The 23,796-nt window shown below is 42.8% G+C and overlaps 1 protein-coding gene across 1 annotated transcript in view; it reads left to right on the top strand.

Annotated features, from left to right (window-relative positions):
* Positions 1-23,796, top strand: part of ATG7 (autophagy related 7) — a gene marked incomplete at its 5' end in the record, with an annotated part of 223,312 nt that overhangs the window by 47,219 nt on the left and 152,297 nt on the right. The window contains 2 exons of the mRNA XM_079713922.1: positions 4,937-5,012; positions 18,975-19,055. Coding sequence (XP_079570048.1) covers positions 4,937-5,012; positions 18,975-19,055 — 157 coding nt within the window. The remainder of the gene's footprint in view (positions 1-4,936; positions 5,013-18,974; positions 19,056-23,796) is intronic.

Genomic DNA, 23,796 nt, shown 5'->3' with positions numbered 1-23,796 from the left:
ATCTTCCTCGGCCTTTTCTCAGTCTGAATTTTCTGAGAATTATATTGCGCTTTCCATCCTCAAAAAAACAAGATTTTTTAAAAACCCAGTGTGATTCTTTGGCCTGGAGAACTTGTCATTGTGATCTTTGGAGCTGTATCTCTGCATCCTTCTGGAACTGAACTCTCCTAGAGTTAATTGGTAATTGATAATAAGGAAGGATAAAAATTTTGGTAGTGGCCTTAGGACCTTCATGCATTTATTCTCTTAATATGTTTTGATCTCCTTAGCCCTGAGCACTTGTAAGGCAATACGTGAATCACATATGATAGAAATTGCATTTAGCTGTATGTAACAGATCCATCTAAAGTGACTTAGCCCAAAGGGTACAGCTTGATTTTTCTCATGCGGCAAGAAGCTCGGAGGCAGCATCCAGGGCTGGTACAAAGGCTCCGATATGCCACTGGGGACTGTTTCCTTAGCACTCACTCAGCCACGCTTGGTTCCCTTCCTTATGCTTGTCACCTGCGGTCACAAGATGGCTGCTCTGCCAACAGTGTTGCTTCTGTGTTACACTTAAGAGGAAAGGAATGACCAAAGGATGAAAGTTGTACTCAGCTGAGGCTGCCCCCTTCTAAAAGGCTCTCCGGGAAGACTTACCCATTGATTCTAAAACTTCTGTATCACATGACCTTGCACTCGTAACTGCAAGGAAGACGGACAAATGTAGTCCTTTGGCTGGGCATGTTGCCTCTCTCAGTGAAACTGTGATAAGATAGAAGTGGAGAATACATTGGGCAGGCGCCCAGTACTGTCTGCACATTCATTTAAAAAAAATTCTGGGGCTTCCCTGGTGGCGCAGTGGTTGAGAGTCCGCCTGCCGATGCAGGGGACACGGGTTCGTGCCCCGGTCCGGGAAGATCCCACATGCTGCGGAGTGGCTGGGCCCGTGAGCCGTGGCCGCTGAGCCTGCGCGTCTGGAGCCTGTGCTCCACAACGGGAGAGGCCACAACTGAGAGGCCTGCGTACCGCAAAAAAAAAAAAAAAATTCTGTATGTATTTTAAACCCTAGAAGATATTATTTTTGTTATATAGTTGGTATACATTTCATTTTGCTAATATTTTCCTTTTTGTTACTTTTCTTTCTGTGACCTTGAGCTTCCATCCAAGGGCATTTTCCTTCTGCCTGAAGAATATCCTTTATTCTTGCCTTTAGAAATGCTAGCGACAAAGATATTTCAGTTTTTGTTTTTGTCCAAAAATGTCTTTGTTTTATCTTTTTTTTTTTTTTTTTTTTTTTTTTTTGTGGTACGCGGGCCTCTCACTGTTGTGGCCTCTCCCGTTGCGGAGCACAGGCTCCGGATGCGCAGGCTCAGCAGCCATGGCTCACGGGCCCAGCCGCTCCGCGGCATATGGGATCCTCCCAGACCGGGGCACGAACCCGTATCCCCTGCATCGGCAGGCGGACTCTCAACCACTGCGCCACCAGGGAGGCCCTCTTTGTTTTATCTTTATGCTTGAAAGCTATTTTTGCTGCGTACAGAATTCCAGACTGGTGGTAATTTCCCTTTAGCAAGTTGAGAGTGTACTCCTGTTGTCTCTGGCTGCCCTTATCCTGGGTGAGGAGTAAGGTGTGTACCTCACTGCTACTCCTTTGATACAATTTGCTTTTCTCCCTCTTCCCCTACCCTCAGTTGCTTTTAAGATTTTCTCATTGTCTTTGGTTTTCAGAAGTTGGGAATACATACCTAATTCTGTTATTTATTATTGTATACCTATTTCTGTATTTATTCTGATTGTGCTTTTTAGTGTCCCTTGAATCCATGGCTTGATGTTTTTCACCCACTGTGGACAATTTTCAGCCATTATCTCCTAAAACGTTGCTTCTGCCCCTTTCTTGATTCTTTCCTTTTGAGTCCCCAGTTGCATGTTAGAATCAGCCTATGCTCTTTTCTGTACTTTCCATAATTTTGTCTTTCCTTACTTCAGTCTGGCTATTTGGTTTTGGCTTACCTTCCAGTTTACTAGTTCTTCCTTCTTCTGTGTCTATGTTTTAAACCATCCATTGAGTTTTAAATTTCATAATTATATGTTTCACTCTTAGAGTTTCCATCGGATCTTATTTTATACGTTCCTTCTTCTTTGCTAAAATTGTGATTTTGGCCTTTTTCATTCTTTGAACACATTTGATCATGTTTTTCTAAGTCCTTATCAGTTATGTCCATTAATGGGATCTCCTATGAGTCTGTTCCTATTGTCTATTGTTTTTATTGGCTTTTGGTTATGTATTGTCTCCTCATATACCTGGTTTTGTTTTTTTTTTTAAAAAAAACAAAACCTTTCATTATGGAAATTTCAAACATATATGAAAAGATATATATAGATATAGATATAGATATATAGATATAGATATCTTCTTTCAAACACACACACACACACACACACACACACACAATTTGTGTATATATGTAGAAACCACCTTGTATGCACCATCCAGCTTCAACAATTATCAGTCATCATTTATCTGTACTACTGTCCACAGTTTTTCTCCTTCCACTGACTTATTTTAAAGCAAAACCAAGACATAGCTTTTCATGTATAAAAATATATCTTTTTAGTATGTATCTTTACTATTTTTACATATAAAAACAAATTAAAGGCAATTCCCTAATATTACCACATACCAATCAATATTTAAATTTCTTCAATTCCTTGTATCTTCTTGGCTATATTTGATTGACTACTGGACATAATATTTGAAAAATTACAGAGATGTGATTTATATTTCTTTCTTGCAAACTGCTAGGCCAAGGGGACTACCATCCTAGAACATTTTATCCAATTAGGGCTTATCTATTTACGGTTCACTGTTAGTCTGAGGATGCACCCCTGTATGATCCCAAACCAAAGCCTGGGATATTTTCCATGGTTCCTCCTTATTGGCAGACCTCAACTCTGGATTTTCCCATCAGCCTCATGAGTCAGTGAGTATCACTGTTCAGCTTCTGATCTTGTGGCCACTGCTTTTGGACATTGACAGTCATTTTATGGGGGAAAACTCCCCTTGCAAATGCCTGGTTTACCTCTGTCGGCTTCCCTCCTCTTATAAACCTTAGCTCTGTAGTTCTCCCCTACTGTGGTAGCTCTCTGATACTTTCAAACAGAGGTTTGTGTACTTTGTCTAGCTTTCCTATTTGTTCTCAGTGGGGGAACCGGTCCTGACCACTTAGTCCACTAATGCCACACCAGTTATAAAAATATTTTTTAATTTATTAAGCACTCACAGGGTTCGGCTTGCATGTGAGAGGAAGGCGAGGAGTAGGCTGGTGTGTTTTGTTTCAACTTGACCTTGGGCCTTTCGGTAGTCTCTGTGTAACACATTGTATGTTATATTACAAATATAAAAATTAGCACAATTGTGGTCTAGACACCCTCTCTTCTCCAAGCAAGGAGAAGATCTTACTTTATGAGTTATAAACAACAGAAGTAATTCATCTTATAATAAATAAAACTGAGACAAAAATTAAATTAATTTTAAAAAATAAAGTCAGTAATGTAGAAAAAGAAAGAGGGAAGGAAAAGAAGAGAAAAGGAAAGGAAAGAAAATGAAGAAAAGAGAGAAGCAAAAGAAAACTTAGTAAACAACTTAAGACTCTCTCAATATCCGATGGAGACCGTGCTGTCAAGTGTGATATAGTGAAGGCAGACTGGAGCCAAACAGGTATTTACACCTGACTGTGTGACGAACACACTGTGATTTATCTTATTTTCAACGCTTACATAGTGCTTACGTTGTGCTAGGCATTATTCGAAGCACTTTACAAATAGTAATTCATTTAATCCTCATAGCAAACAGATTAGGAAAGAACTCTTATCTGTCCCATTTTTGATGGGGAAATTGAGGCATAGCGAAGATAACTAAGTTGCTGAAATTCACATAGCTGATAAGTAGTAAAGCTGGGATTAAGCACAGCCCAGTTTGGCTCCAAACTCTGTTTTTAATCACTCTGCTATGCTGTTTGTAATACAGGCAGGAAAGAACTGAATTTTTGAAAGATTTGTTTTTCCAGTTCTCAGAAATCAACATGAATATTCTATTTACTGTGTAACTCAGAGTTCTTCTCTGAAGTTGAAAAGACAGCCTCTGTACTATGTTGGTAGCATACGTAACAGTATAGATGCTTCAGAGTTAAATGAAAATAAGCAGCTGTTTTTGTCTTCCTCTCATCTTTGTCATCCTCCTGGCACCTATGTTTATTGTGGCCCCCTGACAGGAAGCATTTGGGTTAAAATCTTTCAGAGCTGGCTCTGAGTCCTTGACACTGACCCCTCTGTCTGCCACATGTGCCTTGGTCATAGGCTAAAACCAGGGTCTGTGTCACGTCTCTTCTGTAACATAAGTAAACATCAGACTGTTATTCAGGAGGGAGTATTCGTTCTGCCCAGTTAATCCCTCGCTTTTCTTTCTCCTTCCTCCATCGTGGTAGCATTTACATCACCTCAGCAAGTTAAGGTTGGAAGGTTTTCTGTTTCAAAATTTCAATTCAACTCAACAATGTGTTGTGGTGTTTTACAAGACTATTTCAGAGAAGGGAATTAACATTAGTTGGATGTTGCACTTGGCAATTTATCTAACATTCCTAATTCATTTCTCACAACTGTCTTATTCCTATTTTATAGGTGATGGACCTGAAGCACAGAGAAATTAAGCAACTTGCCTGTGCTCACAAGCTCTGGTCTTTCTGACTCTAAAACACAAGCTTTTTTTTTTTTTTAAACTATTCTTCTGCCTTCCTCCCAGGGAAATTAGGGATTTTTTTCCCTAGCTTATGCTGCCTAGGAAGGGGTGTTTCAGTTATCCTTATAAATGTTATGTGGACCTCCTCCAGATCGTCCTCACAGGAATCAAACATAGATTTTTATGAAATGAACAGCTCTAATGGTTTCCTTTTCTCAGGGGCTACGCCATTGCCAGCAGCAGTGACGACCGCATGAATGAGCCTCCAACCTCTCTCGGGCTCGTGCCTCACCAGGTTAGTGACTGGGAATGAAATCACAATTCTGGGCCCGATCCCAGTGGTGCAGTGGGAAAGTATTTGGGGTCATCCCAGCCCACCTCTTCTCCACCCTGTCTACCCTCCAGCTTCCCTGGAATTTCAGTGGGAATTCTTTATGAGCACCTGGAGGAGATCCCATTCTGCAGGATGGTGATGAGAAGAAATCCTGAACAAGCAGCATTACCCAGAGTCTTGATTTAGCATTTAGCATGTTGACTAGGGGCCTCGTGATGGAGTAGAACAAGAGAGAACGGGCTTTGGAACCAACCAGACAGCGGCTTAAATCCCAGCCCTGCAGTTATTAAGATGGCCTTCCTTGGCCAAGTCATTAAACTTATCTGAGCCTTAGTTTTCTTATCTAGAGAATGGAGGCAAGAATACCAACCTCAGCTGCTAGCAGTAGAGATGAGAGATGTTATATAGAAAGAGCTCAGCGACAGTGCCTGGTACATCACAGCCCTCAGTAAATGGTGCTGCTAGTTTTGTTGCTGTTGTTTATTATTACTGACTCTTTAATAATAATTAAGAAATAATAAATAGTAGAAGCCAAATGATAGAAGCCTTTCTGGGCGTGCATGGGAAGGCCATTAGAAGTGCACAGTGTCACCAGACAGTGGGATGTCTTTTCATAAAAAAGAATCTGAGGCATCATAGGGAAGGTCCACCCATAGAGAGTGAGAGAGAAAAAAAAGAAAGCAGTGGGATGAAAATGTTAAATTCGTGTTGCCTCTTCACCAGTTTTTGACACTATGCTTTTGGAGGTCTTCTGGTCTTTTTGGAAATCATTTCTCTGGGTTCCGTGTGTGTATCTCAGTCTGTAGCAGGAAGGCTGTCTAGTTAGGGGAGCAGTGAGAGCACCCGACAGTCCCATCTGGGGGCTTTTAAGTCCCCAGACTTACAGACGCGTGCAGAGAGCGGGGTAACTCAGGCAGGTCGCGTTCGTCTGTCTCACTGCCTATGCACACCTGCCCTGTCATTTGCTGGTTGAGGGTCTGAATCAGAAGAGGGGAAATTACTTGTCCACGGTCATAGAGGTAGTGGATATGCCGAAATCCATACCTAAACTCGGCACTCTGATCAGGGCTGCCTCTGAGGTTTTGTGAGTGGAAATAGCCCCGGCCTGCATTTTGGGAGAGTTTGCTTCGAATCGCTGCTCTGGGCCACTTGCACTATGTCACCTGTCATGGATTTATGTTAGGTCACTTACCTCCCTGGGCCTCAGTTTCTGTATCAGTAAAAGCAGGTGCTTTACCTTGTGTCCAGGATTGTCTATGACGAGGCTTGGTAAAGCACACAACACCACGCAAATGTGACTTTTCCAGCCTGCCTCACTCAAGATGGCATTTATTTGACATGAATGGGTTAATCTTTTCTTCAGAAACCCTTCAAGTAGGACCCACTAGGCCCTGTAATAAGCCCCCCTCATCCCCATGAAGAAGCTGTCCTCCAGAGCCAACCTTTGCTGTGGACGTGCTCATTTGAATCCTCACCCTCATCCCTTTTCACATGTCTCCTTCCCTTTCTTCTGACCTTGAGATGTGCCCTCATCTCCTTTACAGATTTCATGCTGAGAAGGGCCTTAATTAAATTTTCAGTCATGCCCCTGCACTGGTTTCCTTCTTTAAGTCCTTTATGTTAAATTACCGCAGTTGTAGTTTTCTCAGTGCTGAGGCCAGAGGGCAAAACAGTTTCTTTATAGAAGGGGTCTGGTGTCAAAATGCATGTGCCCATGTTTTTAAAGTACTATGGCAACTAATCCCTCTCAGTGTTATTTACCCCCATGGAGCCTTGCAATTGTTTGTCATTCACCCACTCTTCTAGTTCTTTCTCCTCGTTTTCAAATGTCTGAAGGATTATTTTGGTTGTTGGCCATCTCTTCATTTGGCCTTTTCAAAGTCTGAAGAATAATGCAGCCATATATGGGAAAAGCCCAGTGCGTGCATGTGTGTGTGTGCGTGTGTGTGTGTCATTACTTGCTTACATTATTTCAAGTTTCAAGCCTTTATTTTTAGCTACTTTCTAAAAAAGACAGTGGAGAAAGAACTTTAAAATTAGTCAGGGTTGTGTGGTCCCTATTTTATAAGGCTTTAAATTTCTTATTTTTTTTTCTTTTTGAAGTGGAGTGAGTCCATTTATGCAACTGTGTTTTGATTAGGGGACCACCGTTTCCACAAAAACACTGGGCTGTGTTGCAATGCAGACTCAGCACTTACCCCCTCCTTTTCCTGGCTCTCTGAGACAAATGACTTCCTGTTGGAGGGGAACTCGGTAAACCCCTTTGTGTGCTTTGTATACAGAGAATAGCCAGTGACGTTCCCTGTGCTCATTTTTTCTCCATTCCCCAAAGGAGAGGGTTTATTAATTGGCCCCTGTGGAATGAGATGTAGTAGAAAAGTGATAGTCCTTGGACGGAGAATCACAAGGCCCCCCACCAGCAACTCACTGTGTAATCCGGGGAAAGTTGCTTAACTTCACCCATGCTCTCTGCGTCTCAGCTCTCCCCCGTGTCAGACCTGGGAGGCCTGAGGACTACTTAGTCCATCTCTCCGTGGGACCACAGGCAGAATTTGGCTTATCCAGAGATTGGCCAAGTGCAGAAAAAGGCTTGATTAGTCTCTGAAATTCAGTGATATTCAGCCTGAAACAACCTCTTATTGCATTTGAAAACCGTGAAAAAACCATTTGAAGGTGAGAAAATAGGCTTATGGGTTTGTTCTTTTTAAAAAGTCCCTGGCCCACTGTGTGTGGATGGGATTCTGTAAGCAGGCAGCAATGAGTATAAGCCACTTTCTGCCTATAAAGGGAATGGCTTTTTAATTTGTCATTTTTATCTATATATAAAATATACACAATCACACAAATCATTAAGTATACAACTTGGATTCTCACAAAATGAACACCACTCATGTACCCAGCACACAGATCAAAATGAAGTGTTATCAAGTACCCTGACATCCCCCCATGCTTCCTCAATTATCACCGCCTCCTTCCCACACAGAGACACGCAGCTCTTGGCTCCGAACACCTTGGGAGACTTTTGTCTAATTTTGAACTTTCTGTAAATGAAATAATATAATACACGGTCTTTGGAGTCTGGCTTCTTTGGTAGAGAGAATTTTTGCACTGTAGATCTTAGCGCATACTGTTATTCCCTCTGCTTCCCAGCAAGTGGGATCTTTTATTTAAAAAAAAAAAAAAAAAAAGATGGTGGGGTTGTCTTTTCCTCGCTTCTGGGGTGGTGACTGTTCTGTGAGGCCAGACCCCTTTTTCTGGTTCTTTGGTGGGAGGCACAGTGCAGGAGTTATCGAATGTAGAGGCCACTCCTGATGTCTCCAGGAAGTTGGTGTGCAGGCTGCCGAGACAGAAATGCGACAGAAATTAACAGCCGATGTAGCTGCTGCTCATTTGACTGCATGTCCCTCAGAGAACGAAAAGCCTCGTGGCAGTTCAGTAGCTGTCTGAAAACCACGGTCATGAATATAGCAGCCTGCTTTGATCCCACCATGGACCAGGCAGTTCACATTTTTTGTCTTTGGGCAAATGGACTCTTGGTCCTCAAGTACTACTGAATGAAGACCCTGGATGGGTACACCCCTCCTAGGGGTTTGGACTTGCCAACCCCATAGTTCTCTTGGGCTTTCAAGTTCTTTGTTTTCATTACTTTCAGAAGAGTAGAACAAAGCCCAAACTAGGACAGGACCTGGGCAGGGACCAGCCTGGGAAATCTCCCAGTGAGACGAAAGCTGAGCTAGAGCTGTGGTCTCTAGCCAAGCCTCGGCCTGTCTGCACAGGCTGTGCCCCACAAATCCTCAGGCCATTCGCTTTCAATAAGGTCTCGTTACCGTGCTCTGAAATGCTGACCTCAGTGTGCCTCTGGGGGTGTGGATGGACTGACTGCTGAGGAAGGAGGTTAAGAAGATAAGCCCTAAGAGCGTATTTCCTGAGACGTAGCCCGAGAAGGAGTCTCCTTCCCCCTCTGATTCTGTACCCCTCGAATTGATGGCAGTGGAAAGGGCAGGAAGAACAGATAGCCCAAATGTCTGCTGTTCCACCATTTCAGCTACTGTGGTTTGTGACCTGTTCGTCCTCCCTTCCCCCTCCCTCCAGTCATCCCTGCAGCAGATGATCCCCAAACGCTGACGCCGTGCCAAAGCGCCATTAGGTTCAGAGAAGTTCGGTGACCGGCACGCAGCACAAGCGTTTGGTTCCACTTGCCTTTGGAGTTTCTAAGGTGGTGGATGTACCAGCCACTCAGATGTGGTGAAGTCTCATTCCAATGGGGAGGCCCCTGAATTCAGGAGGGATTTGGGTACAAGATCCGACAAGGTCTGGGCTTCCCTGCCTGCAAGGCCCTAGAAGAACAGAGGGGCATTCCCTGCTCCTGGCACACAAAGTGGGGGATAAATTACACACAGTGCCAGAGTTCCAGAGCGTCTCAGGTAGCATCTCTTGGCCCAAGAGGACTTGGGCATAGTCTTATCAGGTAAAGAACGTCACTTGTGCCCCACGAGTTTTGCTCACCCAATGGGGCTGTCCTGTTTGGGAGGCCCGTGTGGGAGGGAACCAGAAGACTCTGTGATCATACAGATCCTATTAGAATCCCAGCTTTGCCTCTTAATTTCATTTTCATCCATTTGACAAAAGGGTTCAAGGCGGTTCTTGCCACTTGTCACTGTGTGACCTTGGGCAGGTTACTGATCCTTTCTGAACTTCATATTTTAACTTACTAAAATGGGCATAATAATATACTAAACAACTGGGATTCATGTACAGATTAAATTACATTATAGATTAAATTACATTAGTACAGTTCTGGCCACATAAGGGACATTTGTAAATGTTGTTTTTATCTTCCTCTTTCACTTTTAATTAAAATGGTAAAGTGGGCGCCTATCTCGCCTCCTAAAAAGGAAGTTACAAGGAATCTCGTAGAAATCTGGAAGCCGTGAGTGTGCAGGGAGGGGTTGGAAGGATTCGTTCCATCCTGCACTATTTTTCTAAGGATGGCACTGGCTCATTTCCAGCTTGCTGCTTCTCCCCCTTGGTGGCCCCTGTTTGACAGTGAGAGGTGGGTCAGTGGTGGTAGCTGAAGCTGTTGTCTGAAACAAAGACCTCTGTGGTGCGCCTGAGGTTTTGCATTTGCTAAACTTTATTTTGGCGTTGAATTTGGTTAAGCCTCTCTGCAACATCCAAGAGCAATGCGGAGTTTGGAGTTAGCTCTTATTTATGCAAACTCCAAGCTCTAGAAATACTGCCAGGCCTGCTGGAAACCGGTGTGAAGTCAAGGCAGCAGGTTTCTGCTGTGGCTGCAACTGTGCCTTCTCACAATGGCTGTTTATTTCTGGGCATTGGCTCTTCACTTCCCATCCAGGGGAGGTTGATTTTGGACACACGCAGCAGTAAGCGGCAACTTGCAGCAAGCAGCAGTGAGCAGTAGCTGGAAGCAATATTCTTAGTCCCTGGACCGGGAGTCCTAACTGTTAGACCACAGAGGCCAGCAGCTAGGGCCTAAACCCACAGTTCTTGCCTGCCTTGTCAAGAAAGAATTCAGGCAAGGAGGCAGAAAGTAAAGAGAAAAGTAGGAAGTTTATTGGAAAAGCAAAGTACGTGCAGAAAGATGCACGGGAGAACTCAGAGAGAGAGTAGCGCCTTTAGGAAGTTTAAATCCTTTATAAGGGGGCAGTTTTCCAGGTTTTTGTCTCCCTTCTGGCCAATCATCTTGCTTTGTCCCCTCCTGGCTAATTTGTCTCAGGACCCTCCCCTTAGGTGCACAGGCACCCCACAGTCGAGATGGACCCTGATGTGAAGGCATCTGGGAGAAGCAAGAGTCACCATGGCATGCAGTTGTCCCCTGACTTTTGAACCCCAAGGAGCCTTTCTACACATGTGTAGTGTCTCCCTTGCCCCAAGGAGGGGCGAAGCGGAGATCCCTTGATCCTTTACTCAAACGAGGTTTTGCCCCTCTTCATTTTTGCCATGACTTATCTTAAGGCATCCACAAGAGACAAAGCTTGGCTTTTTACCCTGTCTCTGTCATTGCTTCCATTTCGGAGAGCAAACAGGAGGCTGATTTTAAATGTCTAACCTGAAGCCCACCTATCTCCTGTCTCAGGAAATGCAAACAGGAGGCTAGTTGTAAGTGTCCGGCCTGAAGGCCCATTTTTTCCTGCCCCATGAAATGTTAACAGAAGGCCAGTTGTAAATGTCTAACCTGGAGCCCATCTATCTCCCACCTCAAGGTGGGCTTGGGGCTCAAGCCGCTTTCACTCAGCTTAGGTGTAAACACCATTAGGGGCTGCCCAGAATGGAAGAGACCCGTTTCTATTCCTGATCTATTTATTTTGTAGCTGACTGGGCATAAATGACTGAAGATAATTTAATCCACTCAGACCCTGGTGGCAGCCATCTTGATATTGAGTTTTTGGTTTTGAGGGGGTGTTTATTTGTTTTTTAATTCCTCTGGTTTTCTCTTTCTTTCTTCCATTCTTTTTACCTCCTCCTTGATTTTCAGCCTTTCCCCCTAGACTTTGGAGAGAAGGAACAGAACTCAGACCCCTGGCTTACCACTTGGTAGTTGTAGAATCCTGGGCGAGCCAAGCCACTTCCCTGAGCCTCGATTTCTTTATCTAGAATACAGGGGAAAGTCACAGGATGGTAGTGAGGGCAACATGAGGTGAGTATGTGAAAACACTCCAGAGAGCCAGACACAGGGATGGCACGTAGCAGATGTTGGTCCTCTGCTCAGTCCCCTAGGCCACCATTTCCACAGGATGTCAGGACATGCCCTCCTGCACGGCTTCCAAGGTTAGGAGGGAGCAGTTATTTCTGTGGAGGGAGAAGGGAGAGGGGTTAGCACTTCAGGGGAGGCACAGGAGAGGCGGAGAAGATGGGTGAGTCTGAGAATCTGAAAGGCCACCAGTGTCCCTGTAACATAGAGAATTGGGAGAGCACAGGGGAAGAGGAGGAGAGGCAGGACCTCACAGGCCATCTTAACCCCAGGGGCAGCGGAGAGCCGTTGAAAAGTCATAAGCAGAGCTGTGACGTGATCAGGTTTGGCTGCTGTACAGAGAATAGACCGGAGGAGATAACAGAGGATGTGGGCATAGAATTGGAGTCCTTGAGCGTTTAAGTGGAAGACAGCCTAATCCAGGGATGGTGCATCAGAATCCCCTCGGGAGCCGTTCTAGAATACACATTTCCCAGCCCTGTTCCAGATCCACTGAATGACAGCCTCCAGGGACGTTAGGTGTTTGAGAACAACGACTTCATTCTATAAAGATGGTTTCTTGATGGCATCCTATGGGACAAAGCACATGACTCGTCAAGTTAACACGGACCAAATCCTGCTCGTTGATCATGGCTTTTGAGTTTTGTGCTCCCACCGGCCCTGGTTCTTTCCAAAAGGGCCCTGGACTCCTAGTCCCTAGGACACACCCCCAAACAGGTGTTCCTGCCTTCCAACCTTTGGACGCTAGTTAAGTGCGCACAGGTGCGCCTAATGAATCCGGCCGGGACCGCCCACTGTCCTCCTGGGAACCGCCCCGAGGGAGGAGGGAGGCCGGGAGCCTATATAGGCCTGGCTCTGAGGCTTTGTGCGTCATCTCTGCGCTCATCTCTGCCCCTTCCGGGTGAGGGGGCGTGAGGCCTCACTAGCCAAGCGCAAGTACAACCATGCGCCTCGCTGGTGTTTGAAGACGGGGATTCAACTCAAGCTCCTTCTGCCCTTTCTGGGGCCTGGGGGTGAAGAGAGGGAAGGGAGCCAGGAAACCGCAGGTAATTGTCCTTCTCCCAGCTTCCCGGGTGGGGTTTTTAAATATTCGGGGCGCGGGGGGCCTTCCCTGGTGGCGCAGTGGTTGAGAGTCCGCCTGCCGATGCAGGGGACACGGGTTCGTGCCCCGGTCTGGGAAGATCCCACAGGCCGCGGAGCGGCTGGGCCCGTGAGCCATGGCCGCTGAGCCTGCGCGTCCGGAGCCTGTGCTCCGCAACGGGAGAGGCCACAGCGGTGAGAGGCCCGCGTACTGCAAAAAATATATATAATAATAAATAAGTATTCAGGGGGGTAGCAAAGAGACGCATGTTGTAGAGCTGGTCTATTCGTAAAACACTTTTTCTTTCCCTGGAAGGCTACATTGGAAACTGATGCTGGAGGGGCTATTTTTGTTTGTTTGTTTGTTTTTGTTTTTTTGAGGCAGAGGGATTGGGGGCAATAGGGACTTTATGCTTTCATTTTGTACCTTTCTGTATTGTTTGGAAAATGTTAATGAGGTTATGAACTTTTTTTAGTCACCTTTTTTCAGGCATAACTTATGTACGGTCAAATGTGCCCGTTTAAGCGTGCATTTTAATGAGTTTAGACGAGTGTGTACACTTGCATATGACCCCTACCACGGCAAACGAGGTCCAGAGCTTTTCCATCCATCCCCAAAACTGACTTTGTGCCTTTTCTATGGTAATATCCCCACCCTCAGCCCCAGGCAACCACTGATTGGATTTTCATACAGGCCATTTTAATATCTTCTTTATTCTTTTCAGCATTAAGAGGGAAAAAAAACTTCATCAATGTAATTTAGAAAATAAAATATGCAGCGAGGCAGGCAAAGTTTGGCCCCTCTAGTAGAGGCGCATGTGTGTGTGTTTGTGGAATTGGCAGTTTTTCCCCCTCTAGGGAGGGGAGAGATTGAGAAGCCAGTAGTATTCGGGAGGCTGTTTAAAAGGAAGTTAAGTATTTAAATATATTTAAAAAAATAGGAAAACAGGAGTAAATATGCTATGAGAGTACGGGTTATTTTTTTGTTTACTCTTTTGTTTTCTGTCATGCTTATTATTTTTATAATAGGTCGAATTAAATTTTTTAAATATAGCTGTTTAATACTTACCCTCCTGTAAGGAAAGATTGACAGCAAATATTATAATCCAATAAGGGTTTAGAGGAAGCTGTGTGTAGTCCCCAAAGTTGGAAGACTGTACCTTGAGCCGTGTCAAGAGGCCTTAGAGTGGATGGAGAAATCACTTTATAAAATCTTGTCATTTAGATGTTAATTTAGATGTGGCTAAATTAGCTGGGTGTGGTGGTGCTATGCATAAAAACCGTGAAAAGGAGGGAGAGGCTTGCTAACTGCTTCCATCTGCTTTCTGACATCCAACAGGTGATGCTGAGTGTATAGATTAAACCACGGGAACGGGTAAATGAGCTTGGTAATTGAAAGCATCTTCTTCCAAAGGCTCTGAATCACCTGGGCTCTTGTTAAACATGCAGATGCTCTGGCCTTACTTCAGATCTTTTCAGACAGGTTCCAGGGGATTCTTCTGATCAGGCAGGCTTCGAAAAACACCAAATGAGCATATTGTTTCATATACTTTGCACACTTCTAAGTAGGAGGGTGATGGTGAATTTTTCTCCACCCAAGCAAGGGACAAATCCTTATAACTTCTTTGATTGTGAATTGGTGCCTGGCCTCTCTAAATAGGTAGAATATATTTATTAGGATTTTGCATCAGGTGCCTGGATTTTAGATTTGCTCTGGGATTTCTATGCATGTCTAAGGAAGGTGCTAAAATTTTAAGTAGCAACTTCTGCTCTTTAAATTTTATGCATTTCTTGTAAGATTTTAGGGAATACAGAGCATATTGTGGAAGCTCAGTGCATTTGTAATACAGGGGATTTAAAGAGTTGTTGATGGGGAGGGGCTTCATATTGCCTGAAAGGTGTGAATGGTGGTAAGATGGAGTTTTTCTTGTGGTTTATTTGGGATGTGTTTCCTCTGAATACTTCAGGTGTGAATAATTTGGTTGGCTTTGGGTTGTTTGTGTTTTTTTCTCATCCACTCATTTCATAATTAATAATTAGTGTTTGTTATGAGCAAATCACTGTGCTATGGACAGATGCAAATAGTTCAACCTATATCTTGCCCTCTAAAAGCAAGAGAGATTAAAAAATAATTTTTTAAGTAATTATATTACACAAGCTGATTCTAAAACTCATTTGGCAAGGCAAAGGACCCAGAATAGTTAAAATAATCTTGAAAAAGAAAACAAAGTTGGAAGACTCATACTTCCCAGTTTCCAAACTTACTACAAAGCTACTATAATCAAGACAGTGTAGTACTGTCATAAAGGTAGACATATAGATCAACAGAATAGAATTGAGAGTCCAGAAATGAACCCTGACATTTATGGTCGTTTCTTGCCAATTAAACGGGGGGAGAAGGCCCTTTTCAGGAAAGATTTGGAACAACTGGATTTCCACATACAAAACAGTGAATTTGCACCCTTAATGTCACACCATATAAAAAAACACCTCAAAATGGATTGCAGACCTAAATGTAAGAGCTAAAACTATTAAATAAGAAAACATACTAACTCTTCTTAACCTTGGGTGAGAATTGGTTTGTTATCTATGATACCAAAAGGCCAAGCAACCAAAGGAAAAATAAATAGGACATCAAGAAAGTAAAGTTCTGTGCTTCAAAGGACACCCATCAAGAAAGTGAAAAGACACCCCACAGAATGGGAGAAAATATTTGCAAAATCATATCTGAAAGAAACTCATATCCAGAATATATAAAGAACTCTTAACATTTAACAATAAAAAGAAAACCCAACTTAAAATTTGGCCAAGAATTTGAATCTACATTTCTCTGAAGAAAGATAATATGAATGGTCAAGAAGCACATGAAAAAATGCTCAACACTATTAGTTATTAGAGAAATGCAAATCAAAACCAGAGTGAGCTACCACTTCACATTCATTAGGATGGCTGCCTGAAAGAGACAAGAAGGTGGAGAAATTGGAACCCTCGTATGTTGCTGGCAGGAAAGTAATATGGTGCAGTCACTTTGGTCCTCAAAATGTTAAACATATAGTTACCTGAGATCCATTAATGCCGCTCTATGTATATACCCAAAAGTTATTCAACTTGTGAATAAACAAAATATGGTATATTCATGTAATTGAATAGTATTTAGCAATAAAAAGGAATGAAATACACATGATACAATATAGTAAGTGAAGCCAGTCACGTATGATTCCATTTGTAGTGAATAGGCAAATTAGGCAAATCAATAGAAGTAGAAAGTAGATTAGTAGTTGCCAGTGTTTGGGAAAAGTGGAGAATGGGGACTAATTTTTAAGGGTTCTGAGTTTCTTTTGGGGGTGATGAAAATATTCTGAAATTAGGTATTGGTGATGTTTACAAAATTCCATGAATATACTAAAAGCCACTGAATTGTATAAAGTAAGTTTATGGTACATGAATTTTATCTCAGTAAACCTGTTATTTTTTAAAGAAATAACTATTACATAAGTTATTTTGGTGATAAATACCAAAAAGAAGGATTTCGAATAATGAAGGCGTTATCTCTAAGTCAAGTGGTGGGTGGATTGAGTATTTATGAAAGAGGTGTGTTTGAGCTTGAGTGACTATTATGGAAGATGTAGATTTGGTTATATAGCTGGTTCCCAAAGGAAGAGCTCTGAGTCGCAGAATTCTGGCATGAGGCAAGGTCAGCAACGCAGGAATGTCTTTGGGAGGGACGTTGTACTTGAGCTTAGTAGTTGTATGAAGCCTGTGAAAAGATCAGAAAGGCAAAATGGGCCCAGATTAGGGGGGACCTTGAGTGCCAGCATGAGGAATTCTCTGCTTTTTTGGTCAGCTCTAGGAAGCTGATAAAAAAGTGACACACCTCAGGGCTGTGTCTTAGGAAAATTAATCCATAGCAGAGTGTTGGATTCAGTGGGAGGGAGAGAGCTCACCTGTGGAGGTGCCTGTTAGGAGTCTGTCGCAGTTGGTGTGAGAACAGGCCTTCCTCTTTTAAATTTCCTAAAACTGGAATTAGTTTGGTGGAGTTCTGAGCCTTCTGATACCAACTTGGGGAATTAGAAAGGCCTCACACACAGATGTTATTCTACTTCATTTCCTGGGAAAATGAGTCAGTTTCCTGGTAAAGAGCTGTCTGGGGTGCTAAACAATGGTGTGGGTGCCCCTGCTTGGCCACCCCATTCACTTCGGCTCCTTTCTGTTGCTCACCACCTGCGTTTTTGGTTTATATTTTCTCTTTCCTTCCTTCCTTCCTCTCCCTTTTCTCCCTTCCTTTCTGCTCCTAACTGGGTCTACTGTCTCCCTTCCCTTCGCCTTTAACTCCGCACCTCCAATTGTGGAACAGTTTAGCAGAGAAAAATACCAGTATTTCTTTGCACAACACAAAGAAAGTTTATTACCTGTGTGAGAGACTAGAGAATCAGGAGACCTTTTCATGAAGCCTGTATGGAGACATTAACCTGTAGGCCATATCAGTGAGCATTTTAATGGAAAATATACTACATATGATAAATATTTTCCTAGGTAAATTTAATATTAAAGCCATTGAGATAGAAGGAGACTCATTATGAGAATTCTTTGGGCCTGTAACTTCCAGATCTCATGAGGATCTCAACATATCCATTTGTGACCTGCCGTTATAGTCTTTTCTGCTGGTTTGCCTTCTCTTGTTTTGGTGACCTGGAGAGCAAACTTAGGACCCTGCTTGTGCCTCAAGCACTGTATTAGGAAATGGTCACCACTTTCCTAAGATACAGAGAACTAAAGATTGTCACATTTTCAAAGGTTCACAGTAGGCCAGCTAACTTATCCCAGCTATCTAGCTTATCATTTCTACCAAACACTCCTTTGTCTTTGGATTACATTGAAATCTCATAACATATAGATAACAACATTTAAAAGATTGCTATAGGCGTTTCCTTTAAGGTTAGATCTTCCAGCAATAAGTATGCAAATGTAACTAGACTAGTTGCAGTGTGGGCTTAAAGGTGGAGTTGCCCACGCTCAGAAGGAAGCCTGTCTCTTTAAAGAGTCCGCCAGGTTTTCCTTGGTTTTGGGGGAGTGCTGGTAGGGTGGCTAAAGGCAACAAGGACTGCGGGGTGGGGGGGGTGGTTGGTTCTTTTGCTGTATTCAGGTGAGGCTGTTAAATGTGTGGTGAGCCCTCACATTGAATACAAAAGCTGTGCTGTCCTGAGAGGGAGGGAAGGGAAAGGAAGGAGAGAGGGAGCCCAGGCCAGGGCCTGGCCAGGTTTGGCATCAGGGGCCCGCTTCTGAATCTTAGCGTTGTCACTTTTTGTTGACCTGAGCCAAGATGCTTCACCCTTCCCAGCTGGAGTTTCATCAGTGGGGTAGTTGTCAAGATCAAATAAATTAACTCAAGAGAAGATTGGTGGTGTTTGGCTTATTATTAAATGTTGAGTCCTATGGAGACTTTAGAGATTTCACCGTACATATTTTGAGTAATAATGTTTAAATGATATATGTAACAGTTTAAAGTCCCCTTTTGGTGTCAGTGTAGTTCTGGAAGTGTAGTGTCTGAATTACTTAAGTCACAGTTTGCGAAACCTGGTTATAACTGATACCCCGTAAATGGAAATGAGTTGTAATTCAGAAATTATAACTGAGGTGCTCAAGGTGGCGCTGTTTCCCCATAAACTTGGTAATGTGCTCCATTTTATCCCTGTCTGTTCCAACTCAGGCAAGTAACTGGATCTATATTTAGGACCATTTCTGCCTTCTGTAGTCCCCCGCCCTTCTTACCTAGTGAGGCCGCACCCAATACCACATCCTAAAAATGCACACTTGTCCTGTATTCACTGTAACATACATGAGAATTGTCAATAATAAACTAGTTGACTGGTTATATATCTGAAGATGTTTATGAAAACAATACTTCAGATTTTACAGCTTTCTTTTTACATTTTGGAGTCAGTTTGTGTTTAGGTCTCAAATATGTGCAAAGCTTGTAGACCAGTTCTTAATGGAATAAAAGACCTCATATAGTTCTTCCTCAAACTGATTATATAGTACGAGGGAAAATATCCACATTGAACTTCATTTTTGTTAATCTGTACCAAGAGTGTCATCCTGGGCCTGATGTGCATTGTTGTGTTTGTTTTTAGATACGAGGATTTCTGTCGCGATTTGATAATGTCCTTCCTGTCAGCCTGGCATTTGACAAATGTACAGCTTGTTCTTCCAAAGTAAGTCGTTCCACATTCATGGGACTTGTTTAAAATGAGCTCTTCAGCCTTACTAGCCAGAGGCACTGAAACCAGCTGAGGGCTTTCTGTGGAGGAGGGGAGGGCCTAAACATGCCAAACCAGGAAGGATGGTGTTTGCGTTGATCTGTATTCATTCTCACAGAGAAACCAGCCTGAGAAAGTGTGGTTTATAGTGTAGAGAGAGAGACTGAATTAGATTACTATAGTTCTGTATCAGTACTTGAAGCACGATGGTAATTTTGACTCGAATTTGAACTTTACTCGTCTCTGTTCCTCCCCAGAGAGCTCCTCGCTTATACCGACCGTCACAGAGCAATTTTTCAGTGTTACTCAGAGGATGAGGGGTAGCAGGCGGTCCTGGTGGTGTGTCTTTTCGGAGATCTACATAATGACAAAGAAAGAGTAAACAGAGATTAGGGCCCTGGATGGGGAGCCAATAAAAGGGCCCATTCAGCTTTGATCTTTCCAGAGGCTCTAAAAATAGAGCTGGTATGTCCTCCATTGTAATGGGAAACGGCTGATGTATCTCAAAACTACAGTGATGGCATCTCATTTTTTAATAGGCTTTGAGATAGTGTGAGTTATTTTTACATGTACACTGTGTGTTATAGCTGATTTCCTTTTGGATACCTCTTTAAGCCTTCTAATGCCCAGTGATTTAACCTGGGCTTTTAAAACTCATGATTCTTTTTTTTTTTTTTTTTGCGATACGCGGGCCTCTCACCGTTGTGGCCTCTCCCCTTGCGGAGCGCAGGCTCCGGACGCACAGGCTCAGCGGCCATGGCTCACGGGCCCAGCCGCTCCGCGGCACGTGGGATACTCCCGGACCGGGGCACGAACCCGCGTCCCCTGTATCGGCAGGCGGACTCTCAACCACTGCGCCACCAGGGAAGCCCAAAACTCATGATTCTTGATAAGACTTTCATGTTCAAGTGTTATGCAAAATAGCATTGGGGTCATTAATCCCAAACTCTGGCCTCTCAGTTATAATTTGGGACTTTGCTGTGTAGCCTACATCTGGCACTCTGAAAGGGATTGAATTCTAGGGATAGTCTCTCCACTCTGAGATGACAAGCTTTCTTTGAAAACTTTACCTGGGTCTTGTCTTATGAGAAGCACAATCGTGACCAGTCAGTCTCTCTAAAAAGTTAACTCAGGGGGCTTCCCTGGTGGTCCAGTGGTTAAGACTCCAAGTTTCCAATGCAGGGGGCACGGGTTCGATCCCTGATCAGGAAACTAAGATCCCTCATGCCGTGCGACACGGCCAAAAAAAAAGTTAACTCAGATTTGACAAACAATGTTGATAAATTTGGTTAATTTTAGGTGCTCAAAAACTTAGAGTAACTCTTTCTCTCTTTTCTTCAAAAGTAAACTAAGCTCCTGTTCTATCGTTATGCATCCCAAGTGTCTCTGTTGAGATTTAAAGCTGTTTCTTAGTAGTTATCCATGAGTTCCTTTTTTCTGTAGGTTCTTTAAGGCATCTTCTATCTTCTTGAGTCAGGGCCTCAAGGACATCTGTGTGCACTTCTGTCTTCAGAAATGCAGGTTTTAGGATTACGTGCTCTTCAGTGGAGCACATTTTTTTCTTTGAATGGCTAAGCTAATTGGTCTCAAAATAACTTGGCAGTATTAATTTTCATATTGAAATTGTTTGGCACCGGTGCCAGAGGTTTTTCTGTGGCTTTATGTAAATCTGGTTAGTCAATGAAATAACGATAATTGGGTTCTCTAAGTGAAATGCAAACACTCATTTTTTCTTGTTCTATTTCTAATTAAATTAGCCCTTTAGATACTGTTTACAAAAGGATCACAAGCATACCAGCTAGCTGAGGCCCCTTATATTCTTTGAAAGAGAATAGCTTTGCATTTTTCTTTCACACTTATTGTAAGCATTAAATTAATTATAGGTATTACTTTTTTGTTAGCAAAATTATTTCCCCTTGGTGGTCATTCTGAGAGTCCTGCTTTACATAAACATGCTGGACGATTTAATACAAACTGACTTGGATTTTAACAGCTGTGCTATTCCCATAGCGATCACTTTTCATGTGGTCTGGGTATTAAATTTCTTTTGTGCTGAAAAGGTTGCTTCATTGGTGCATGTATTTCCTTACAGTAGAAACACAGCATTTACTTACTTGGCTAACTTATTTATTCGCTTAGGAGAATGTCATTCTCTATTATCTGCAAACCCAGCATTAATACTTTGAAATGACAAATCCAATTACATTTTCATCTCTGTGCATGTGAATTTTTCTTAATTCATACTTAGCATAATATTTTTTATACTGAGTCATATCATAGTTGTTATTGTTTCAAAAAAATTCTTTGAGGCTAAAAATGAGTTTTAAAAATTTCTCCTTTGACATCCATGAAGTAATTTTTTCCTTTGGTAGTGTTCAGTATTTTTGCTTTTTTTTCCCCCTAGCACTAAGGCCATGCTTGTATCTTGATTTAAGCACAAGTACAGAAAGATTGGGGAGGTAGAATAAACTATGCTGAGTAGAAATGCCTTCATTACCTTATTTATATAAATAAAATATAGACCTTTTATAAGGCCTGAGGTGGGGAAGAGTACAGCTCTCTGTTTCTGTGGCAGGGAAGGCTAAATCATCTACACGCAAATTGTTCCTTATCCTGTTTGATTTTAGCTTGGCATACAGCCAGGTGAATTGTTCCGTCTTCCAGAAAAAATATTGAAGAATCTGGAGGGAGGAGGGTGGTGAGGAGTCGCTTTCATTCCAATTTCTATTTATTGCCTCGTAACACTTTCCAAAATGATAGTATCTGTCACTAGAATTTCAAAAAACCCTATTTGAAGGTATATGAGTCCTTTTTTAGTTTTTTTTTGTTTGTTTGTTTTTTTTGCGGTATGCGGGCCTCTCACTGTTGTGGCCTCTCCCGTTGCGGAGCACAGGCTCCGGACGCGCAGGCCCAGCGGCCATGGCTCACGGGCCCAGCCGCTCCGCAGCATATGGGATCCTCCCGGACCGGGGCACGAACCCGTATCCCCTGCATCGGCAGGCGGACTCTCAACCACTGCGCCACCAGGGAGGCCCCTTTTTTAGTTTTAAAAAGGAATTCAGAGCCAAATAGTTTTGTGGAATTGGTACCAAAGGGAAAAGTATACATTTGAAACCGATATTCTTGAAAGAATTTCTTGTAATACATTGAGTTAATTTGTTGTTCTTAGATTTTCACCTAAGTAATTTGGGGGAAGTTAGGGTATTTGGAGGGGTACCTTTCTATTTTGATACAATTTTAAACTTACAGACAAGTTGCAGGAACAGTACGAGGAACTCCTTTCCCCAGGTCCCCCAAGTGTTTACATTTTTCCCCATTTGTGTGTATGTGCTCTCCTCCCTGCCTCTCCTCTTTTTCTGGAAACTCTGAGAGTGAATTGGAGACACTGTGATTGTTCATAGCTAAATACTTCAACATATGTTTCCTAAGAAAAAGGTTATTATCTTACATAAGCACAATGCACTTATCAAATTCAGGCAGTTTAAAGTTTGTGTAATACTGTTATCTAATACACGGTCCATATTTTATATGTTGTTATTTGTACTAGTAATGTTCTTCATAAGTTTTTTCTCCAGACCAGAATCCAGTTCATGATCGGGCATTTAGTTGTCATGTCCCTTTGGCTTCCTCAACCTGGAAAAGTTCCTTAGCCTTTCTTTGTCTTTCTTCACTTCACCACTTTGACATTTTGCCAGTTGTTTTGTAGAATTTCCCTCGATTTGGATTTGTCTAATGTTTCCTTATGATTAGATTCAGGTTATGAATTTTTGGCAGGAATACCAAAGAAATGATGATGTATCCTCATGTCAGGAGGCACATGATATATTTTATCCCCTTTGATAATGTTAACTTTCCCCTTTCCATATTTGTAACTACCTTCCCCAATAGTGAGAAACCTGGCTCCCAGTGTCCTGCATATATTCACTTACTTGCTCAAGCCTAGAGTACACAGGAAGTAGTTCCAAAATTGCTAGTCCGTACTACTGCAGATAGTAAGCCTATTACCTAGAGTTTGATCATTGTGCATGGTTCTTTTTTTCTAGGCAAAACTTACATACAGTGAAATGCGTGAATCTTAAGAGGACAATACTATAATTTTGACAAACACATACACCCATGTAACCTACATTTCAATCAAGACATAGAATGTTTCCATTACCCCAGAAAGTTCCCTTGTACCCCTTCCCAGTCAGTCCTGGGGGAGGGGAGCAGTATGTTGAGTATTGTGACTGTTCTCTTTCCCTAGAAGGAGGAAAACTAGGCCCCTTCTGGTGTTTTTTGTAACAGTAGCCTTGTTCCTGGGACCCGGAAGTTGACTGGAAACTTCTCTCAGATATGCAGAGTCAGGAGCAGGGCTGTGCCTGAGGCGACTGCAGGCAGACGATTCTTGATCTTGTCGCACGATTCTGTCACAACCTTGGCAATATTGCAGGAACAGCCTATTACGAAGAAGCAGGCCCCAAACTTGGTTTTCATACCGTCTGGGACTGCCTAGTGCACAGATGTAGCAAGATGTGCCCAGAAACCTGATCTTCAGATGTTAATTAGCCATTAGCAACCCTAATAATATACTCACTCTGGTGTTTACTATACGATGGGGTCTTCTGTTGATAGGTTATGACTGAACTTCCCAAAGTGACTTGTTATTAGTTTTTTTATGTGCACCTGTGTATGTGTGTCTTGGAGTGACAGGGAG

This window comes from Hyperoodon ampullatus (genome assembly GCF_949752795.1).
Source record: "Hyperoodon ampullatus genome assembly, chromosome: 10".
Classification (NCBI taxonomy): domain Eukaryota; kingdom Metazoa; phylum Chordata; class Mammalia; order Artiodactyla; family Ziphiidae; genus Hyperoodon; species Hyperoodon ampullatus.
The sequence above is the reverse complement of the archived record's forward strand: the minus strand, read 5'-3'. Positions and strand labels throughout refer to the sequence as shown.